This window comes from Lucilia sericata, unplaced genomic scaffold (genome assembly GCF_015586225.1).
Source record: "Lucilia sericata isolate MDLA Ls3-8-SP2 unplaced genomic scaffold, ASM1558622v1 Contig000359F_arrow, whole genome shotgun sequence".
In the NCBI taxonomy this organism is placed as follows: Eukaryota; Metazoa; Arthropoda; class Insecta; order Diptera; family Calliphoridae; genus Lucilia; species Lucilia sericata.
Genome location: NW_023994378.1, coordinates 195,001 through 204,166, shown reverse-complemented (window position 1 = coordinate 204,166; position 9,166 = coordinate 195,001). Strand labels below are relative to the sequence as shown.

At 31.8% G+C, this 9,166-nt stretch overlaps 1 protein-coding gene across 1 annotated transcript in view; it reads right to left on the bottom strand.

Annotated features, from left to right (window-relative positions):
- Nucleotides 1-290: 290 nt before the first annotated feature.
- LOC119604077 overlaps nucleotides 291-9,166 on the bottom strand; it is a 50,428-nt gene continuing 41,552 nt past the window's right edge. Inside the window, exons 7-8 of the mRNA XM_037956507.1 lie at nucleotides 1,081-2,576; nucleotides 291-836 (exon numbers count right to left, since the gene is read on the bottom strand). Coding sequence (XP_037812435.1) covers nucleotides 291-836; nucleotides 1,081-2,576 — 2,042 coding nt within the window. The remainder of the gene's footprint in view (nucleotides 837-1,080; nucleotides 2,577-9,166) is intronic.

The window sequence follows — 9,166 nt, the reverse complement described above, 5'->3', positions numbered from 1 at the left end:
TAGTCTAGTCTATAGTCTAGTCTAGTCTAGTCTATAGTCTAGTCTATAGTCTAGTCTATAGTCTAGTCTATAGTCTAATCTATAGCCCAGTCTATAGTCGCTATATATGTATGTAGTTCAAGCTTTCCTAGGGAGTACATCTCTAACTAGCACAACTTTCCTAACGGAAATATCGCTAAATAGCTTAAGCTTTCATATAAAAGCTCTTTTGCTCTAGCTTTCTTATATGATATTTTTACATAATATTGCCAAGCTTTCATAACTTAACTCTATAAGCACATATTTCTCTATTACTTCTCCTGCTGTTGAACACCATTCAAGCTCCCACTAAGACCTCCTGCTCCCACGGCCCCTATATTCGTCGCTGCTGTTGGTTCCATGGTATACATATCTCTTAACAATCTGGCTATAGGCACATTACCAATTGTCTCCTTAAAGAACAAACTCTCTATAGTACAGGCTCGTATAGTTCTTAAGGAAGGCAACAGTAGTAATAAACGACCAAAACGTGTAGCTTGTCTGGGATATCTCAGTCTAACATGATCGGTTAATATACATTGTGCCTGATCTTGTAACATTTCTACAGGCTGTATTTCACATAGACCAGGTACATCGGGTGTAAAAAGTGCTATAGCCTTCATGCAACCCACTTCACTGCCATCGGGTGCAATTTGTCGAAATCTTAGGAGTACATCTTGTATTGTCTTAATTTCCGTTTCGGTTATATCATCTTGTGGTAGACGCTCTTTGATTATGGGTGATTCAAAAATAGGTGCCAGATCGAGAGGTGTAATCCATTGGGCTAAGTTGAGAAGGAAAAGTTCTTTCCAGGATTCCTAAAGAGAGAGAAAGAAAAACAAGAATTTGATTTAAAATTACTAGTACAGAGTCTTGATCAAGATATCTCTATGGAAAACTTCTTCAAAGTCCAAAGAACTGTTTTATGAAAAACGTCTGAAAAAGTGTTCAGTTGAAGACTACTTCAAAGTCTGCAGAACTTTTCTATCAAAAAACTTTATTATGGAAAACTTCTTCAAAGTCTGAAGAAATTTTTTATGGCACAATATTGTTCCAACTTACCTGCAACAATAATATTTGATCACTCCTTGACAGGGTTTGAAATGGCATTAAACATTTCACCCAACGCACAGCCATAAACAATAAACGAGCCGTAGTCTCCTGCAACATTTCCCAGGACAGCAAACGTGAATCCAAACCAATTAATTGTTGTGGCAACGGTGGAAATAAAATGGAATTGTGTACTTGATATTGAATGATTTCCTGACATTTATCCGGACTTAAGAGCAATTCAATGAAACCATTTTGACGTGCAGCATACAAAGCAGCAGCAGCTTGTGTATGCTGGCTATGCGAAGCTGTCGAGGAAGATGATGTTGTAGACGTAGAAGGAGGCGGAGGTGGTGGTTGCTGTTGGCCTAATGTTTGTTGGTTGGTTGTCAGACAAGTGGTAGGTGTTGAAGTGGCTGCAGTTTGATGAAGGGAAGTTGGTGGTAGTGCTACTAAACCAATATGAGGGTTTGATGATTGTAGGGATGCTATAGTGTGTAAAGTGGGGGGCGATGAACGTTTCTGTATGTGTGTAAAGGCTGTCAGATGTAATGGTGATTGAGCCAAACGTGTAGGCGACGAACAGGGTGAGGCATTGTGTAGATTTAAATTACGATTGTTATATGATGAGTTGTTGTTATTATTGTTGTTATTGTGATGTTGATGTAGTTGATGATGGCTCAAACTAAGTGGACTATTTAATATAATGGGCGAATGAGAACTTGTAGTATGATTGGTATCCGTAGGTGATAGGGGTTCTTGTGGTCCTGGTGAATTTGAGGGTGATAGCGGAGGTGGTGTGGCGGAGGGGGTTTCAGTTTCAACATTTACTCTGGGCGATTCACTGCCCAACGAAGAACGACCTCCCACCGATGATATTGATTGTATGGAAGCTGTGGGCGAGGGTGATGAATAGTTTTGATTCATAGTTTTATTATAGAATTCTAAACTGGTGGTACTGCCAGCTCCAGCACTACCTGCCGAAGAACCATCACCACGACTATTAGTGAGATCATAGGTAGGTACTGCATTGCTTTGGTTTTGATGATTAAGTGCTGGCAAACTTGTGGCGGCTGAAGAAGTAGGCACTAGATTGTTGTTTGTGACTGCAGTACCCGCCAAGCCGGGCAATTTACTGGTAGCCTCCGCTATAAGATTATGATGCATTTGAGGCAGTAAGTGAGGAGGAAAGGGTAAATGAGGTGGAGCCACATGTTGTCCTCCTCCATTGGCATTGGGACCATGTCCAGGATGATGAAAAGCTGTAGGATGATGAGGTCCATGAAAACCAGCCGCTGGATGATGTGTCGATATATGTGAAGTATAATTAAAAGAAGCTGAGACATTGGTAACTAAAGATACCGGCAAGTGGGCGGCATGATAGGGACCATGAGGATGGCCCGCTAAACCATTCAAATGATGATGATGGGCATGATGATGAGCTGGATGTTGATGATGCAGCTGAGGATGTAGTTTAGGCTTGCGTGGTCCCCTTTCATGTTGAACCGCTGAAAAGGAAAAAAAGACAAGAATTAATACTTTAAAGTAAAAAATTTCCATATGCTAAATTCTCAGCTATAGTCATCATTATTTTCAAATTAACTTATTTGTATATATCTCAAGCATTTTATTTATTTATATTGTTAAAAAGTAGATTATCGCAATTATCTACTTGAATAGATTTTCAAAAAAACAATTTGCCCTTTTTCCCCTTACTTATGCCCATTAAAAGAAGAGGGTTGCTGGAATCATTCTTCATCATCAAGTTCCTTTTTTTTTTACTTTACTGCTGACTTTGCGCAAGTTATAAGAAATTTAACCAAAAATTATAAGAAAGCATACAAAAGGTTATATATGAACAGCAGAAAGTTTGCTAAAGAAATCAAAATGGCGCTGAGGTTTGAGTTTTTGATTTTTTCACTGTGTGTGTTGGGTTTACGACTTGAAAGGAAAAAGTTTCTCATGTTAATTTAATACTCCTTAATGTGTGATATTTGAATTTGCATACGGGAAGTTGTAAGTATGTAAGTTTGGGAGTAGAAATTGTCAAGAAATCTTCTTTGGTAAGATAAATAAATAAAAAAAAACTTTGATATCTTTTTGGCAAATAGAAAGCAAAAGCTTTTGTAATTTGTCTAAGGGTGAGGAAATGTTAAAGACAATTAAAGTAAAATCTTAAAAGTATCAAAAGTTTGGTTTATTTCCTCCCATTCCAACATAAATCATAGGTCCTTGATGAACTATGCTCTTATGCAGAAAAGCTCTTCAGAAACCAAAGAAAAGAGCTTCTTCTTAAATGATCCGTAAAACTTCAGCAAGAAATCTTTTTTAAATTTTCAAAAACTTTCTGAGAAAAAGCTTCTGAAAGATCTATAAAGTTACCTAAAGAAAATGCCTAAACATTGGATCAATTATATAGATGAACTTATTAAAAAGCTACTTAAACATTAATAAACTTTCTATAGAAAAGCTCAACAATTTTATGAACAACATGCATATATAAAAGTTTTTCGAAGTTCTATGACGACTGATAAAGTTATATATAGAATAACCCCCAGAATTTAATGAAGATCTTTAAGGTTCCCTATAGAAACAGCATCAACAATTGATGAATTCTTCTGTATGTTCACTATAGTCTAGTGAACATTTCTATAGAAAAGTTCACTATAGTTTAGTGAACATTTCTATGGAAAAGTTCACTATAGTCTCGTGAACATTTCTATAAAATAGTTCACTATAGTCTAGTGAACATATCTATAGAATAGATCACTACAGTCTAGAGAACATTTCTATAGAAAAGTTCACTATAGTGTAATGAACATTTCTATAGAATAGTTCACTTTAGTCTAGTGAACATTTCTTTAGAAGTTCACTATAGTCTAGTGAAAATTTCTATAGAATAGTTCACTATAGTCTACTGAACATTTCTTTAGAAGTTCACTATAGTCTAGTGAACATTTCTATAGAATAGTTCACTATTGTCTAGTGAACATTTCTTTAGAATAGTTCACTTTAGTCTAGTGAACATTTCTATAGAATAGTTCACTTTAGTCTAGTGAACATTTCTTTAGAAGTCCACTATAGTCTAGTAAACATTTCTATAGAATAGTTCACTATAGTCTACTGAACATTTCTATAGAATAGTTCACTGCAGTCTAGTAAACATTTCTATACAATATTTCACTATAATCTACTGAATATTTCTATAGAAAAGTTCACTATAGTCTAGTGAACATTTCTATAGAATAGTTCACTATAGTCTCGTGAACATTTCTATAAAATAGTTCACTATAGTCTTGTGAACATTTCTATAGAATAGATCACTACAGTCTAGAGAACATTTCTATAGAAAAGTTCACTATAGTGTAATGAACATTTCTATAGAATAGTTTACTAAAGTCTAGTGAACATTTCTCTAAAAGAGTTCACTACAGTATAATGAACATATCTATAGAATAGTTCACTATAGTCTAGTAAACATTTCTATAGAATAGTTTACTATAGTCTTGTGAACATTTCTATAGAATAGTTCACTATAGTCTAGTGAACATTTCTATAGAATAGTTCACTATAGTCTAGTGAACATTTCTATAGAATAGATCACTACAGTATAGAGAACATTTCTACTGAATAGTTCACTATAGTCTATTGAACATTTCTATAGGATAGGTCACCATAGTCTAGTGAACATTTCTATAGAATAGTTCACTATAGTCTATTGAACATTTCTATAGAATAGTTCACTATAGTCTAGTGAACATTTCTATAGAATAGTTCACTATAGTCTAGTGAACATTTCTATAGAATAGTTCACTATAGTCTAGTGAACATTTCTATAGAATAGTTCACTATAGTCTAGTGAACATTTCTATAGAATAGTTCACTATAGTCTAGTGAACATTTCTATAGAAAAGTTCACTATAGTGTAATGAACAGTTCTATAGAATAGTTCACCATAGTCTAGTGAACATTTCTCTAAAAGAGTTCACTATAGTATAATGAACATATCTATAGAATAGTTCACTATAGTCTAGTGAACAGTTCTATAGGAAAGTTCACTACAGTTTAGTGAACATTTCTATAGAAAAGTTCACTACAGTCTAGTGAATATTTATATAGAATAATTCACTATAGTCTAGTGAACATTTCTATAGAATAGTTCACTAGAGTCTAGTAAACATTTCAATACAAAAGTTCTTTAGAGTGTAGAGAACATTTCTATGAAGTTCACTACAGTTTGGAAAGTATTTCTTTAGAAAAGTTCACTCCAGTCTAGTGAACATTTTTATAGAAATGTCTCTTAAAAAATGTATTTGTCTACTCCTTTAAACATTTTAACAAAGTTTTTATAATTTGTTTAATTTTTTTTTTTTCTATAATTTAATATGCTCATTTCGTGGCAAGAAGAAAATAAATGCCTTAAGACTTTTGAACAGATTTTTGCTCGCCTCTTTTTTTTTTGTTTGTCACGCTTACTTAAACCCTTAGTTAAAAATTTTGATGAGTCAAAAGTTTTTTTCTCCGATTTTTTTTTAATATTTGCCACTTGTGAACAATTTTTTTCTTTTTTTTGTTTAAAAAAAATTTACTTTTTGTTAACAAAGTCTGCTGATGTTTGCTCTTAATTGAAATGTTTGATCTTTAAAAGGCTTTGAGGCTTTTTTTATGGCAAGAAGTGGGAGTTGGCTGCAGAGTAGAGAGGCAAAAATGGCTGCAACTTTTTTTGCAGTGGTTTGTGGAAAAATTTAAATTGAAATTAAATGTAACAAAAGAAATTAATTATAATTTAAAGAATATTTTAAAAAACTTAAAAAATTTAATCAATTTAACTTAACTAATCTTTACGCTTAAACAACAATTTAAAAACTTCTTTCTTACTAAAGTTTAACTAAGAAAATTTTCTTTCAATTTCTCCTTACTTCCCAATCTTATCTTAAAAGCCACAATTTTGGTGTTAACCCCACAACATGCTACTTAAGGGAGAGGAAATTGAAGAAAATCCTGAAATGCTTAAGGGTAAAATTTACACATTGTTTTATAACAACAATAACAAAAAAAATTAATACTATACAAAATACAAAGGCTTATAAGCCTTAATATATGCTATGCTTTACTAACTTGTATTTATTTACTAAACACTTTAATAAGACTTTTTTTGTTATTTTCTTTTTTTCTTTACTTTTACGGTTTATTTTCTAAGAAATGATTTTACCATAAAGGACATTATGGCATTTTAACATTTTAGCATAAAATATTTCATGTAAATAAAGACTTATAGAAGAGATAATATAAAGACCGTAAACAACAAATTTTAAAATAAAAGATGTTTGCAAGTTATGCATCAAAGAATTTAGTTCAATTATTACTTTTATTAAATAAATATGTCTTTAAAGTCAATAATTAGAAATGTTTTATTCGAAAATTAATTTTAAAGTTAAAAATCAAAACGTATTTATTTAAAGAAAATTATGTTTTTTGTTTTTTCTGCCTAAAAGTAGATATTAAAAGTTATTTATATATTAAGCCAAAAATTAGGCAGCACTAAACATAAGTTACATTTTTATAGACATAATGCAGTAGATTATAGTAAAAAATTATGCAGAAAAGTTTCCTACAATCCAATAAACATTTCTTTAGAAAAGTTCCCTACTGTCTAGAGAACATTTCAATAGAAAAATTCAGTACAGTCTAGTGGATATTTTCATAGAAAAGTTCTCTAGGGTCAAGTGAATATTTCTTTAGAGAAGTTCTCTAAAGTCTAGTGAACATTTCTGTAGAATAGTTCACTAAGGTCTAATAAACATTTCTATAGAAAAGTTCACTATAGTCAAGTGAACATAGAAATATTCACCAGACTATAGTGAACTTTTCTATAGAAATGTTCACTAGACTATAGTGAACTTTTCTGTAGAAGTGTTCACTTGACTACAGTGAACTTTTCTATAGAAAAATTCACTACAATCTAGTGATAATTTCTATAGAAAAGTTCACTACAGTCTAGTAAACATTTCTATAGAAAAGTTCACTTTAGTATAGTGAACACTTTTATAGAAAAGTTCACTATAGTCTAGTGAACACTTCTACAGAAAAGTTCACAATAGTCTGGTGAACATTTTTATAGAAAAGTTCACTATAGTCAAGTGAACATTTTTACAGAAAAGTTCACTATAGTCTAGTGAACATTTCTACAGAAAAGTTCACTATAGTCTAGTGAACATTTCTATAGAAAAGTTCACTATAGTCTAGTGAACATTTCTATAGAAAAGTTCGCTATAGTCTAGTGAACATTTCTATTCAAAAGTTCACTATAGTCTAGTGAACATTTCTATAGAAAAGGTCACTATAGTGTAGTGAACATTTCTATAGAAAAGTTCACTATAGTCTAGTGAACATTTCTATGGAAAAGTTCAGTATAGTCTAGTGAACATTTCGATAGAAAAGTTCACTATAGTCTAGTGAATATTTCTATAGGACAATTTACTATAGTCTAGTGAACATTTCGATAGAAAAGTTCAGTATAGTCTAGTGAACATTTCTATAGAAAAGTTCGCTATAGTCAAGTGAACATTTGTTTAGAAAAGTTCACTAAAGTCTAGTGAACACTTCTATGGAAACGTTCACTACAGTCTAGTGAATATCTATCTAGAAAAGTTCTTTAGAGTCTAGTGAACATTTCTATGGAAAAGTTCACTATAGTCTAGTGTACATTTCTATAGAAAAGTTCGCTATAGTCTAGTGAACATTTCTATTCAAAAGTTCACTTTAGTCAAGTGAACATTTCTATGAAAAATTTCACTACAGTCTAGTGAACATTTCTATAGAAATGTTCACTATAGTCTAGTGAATATTTCTATTCAAAAGTGAACACTTCTATAGAAAAGTTCACTATAGTCTAGTGAACATTTCTATTGAAAAGTTCACTATAGTCTATTGAACATGTCTAAAGAAAAGTTCACTTTAGTTTATTGAACATTTCTATAGAAAAGTTCACTATAGTCTAGTGAACATTTCTATAGAAAAGTTCACTATAGATAAAGTCTAGTGAACTATCTATAAAACAGTTCACTATGGTCTAGTGAATATTTCTATGGAAAAGTTCACCTAGAGTCTAAGGAACAATTCTAAGGAAAAGTTCCCTAGAGTCAAAGGAACATGTCTTAAGAAAACTTCATTAGAGTGTAGAAGAATCTATTAAACTTTATTGTCTAGTATTAAGGAATTCATTAGAATCTATTGTTTGAAATTTCTTTAAAATCTTGTTCATAGTTAAGTTCTTTAGTATCCATAATAATGCTCTCCCCCCTTCCCCCGTAATATATGCTCTAGAAAACTCATTTATTATTTGTTTTTCTAAAGGTGTGAATAATGTCAAGTGTTTTTCTTTTTCACTTTTGTCGACTACATACATATGAGTACCAAAATCTATCAGTTACAAAAAATAAACATTTAAAATCCCCTTCTTCAAAATTGTTTTCGTCAACAACAAGCTTTTCCTTGGCTTTCTTTAGTAACCCGTTTTCTTTACATATATATATGACTATGGCATACACGATTAGCAATGGATTAAAATGTCACCCCCTTCTCGGTATGAATGTGTGTGTGTGTGCTTCAGACCACATTTATACATACATGGGTACATTTGTTGATGTATATGTAATTCCCTTTCCTCATTTTAATTACCCAAACAAATAAAAGTCACTATGATACGCCCTCTACATGTAGAATGTTAATAAATGTATAGTTTTTAGGGTGTCCCTTAACAAAAAGATTATGTGATTTCAAAATTGAAAACTTTTTTAATTTATACTCCAAAAAGTAGAGTAATTACTCCTCGTTTATCAGTACCCTCTCTAAAATAAGGATTAGAAACTGTTGTTAAGGGGACACCCTAACTTTTACACATATGTATGCATAAGTTTACATACATGTCGTTGTATACGTCGGTTGTGTACAATATTGTATAGTTTTTGTCATAATATGTATCTATTTGGTTGGTATATTGGTTATACAATCATCTGCTCACATGTGGTCCTGGTCCCACGTTCTGTTTAAATCATTTCTTAAGAGTTTATTGTTGAATAAGAATCGATTGCAAAAA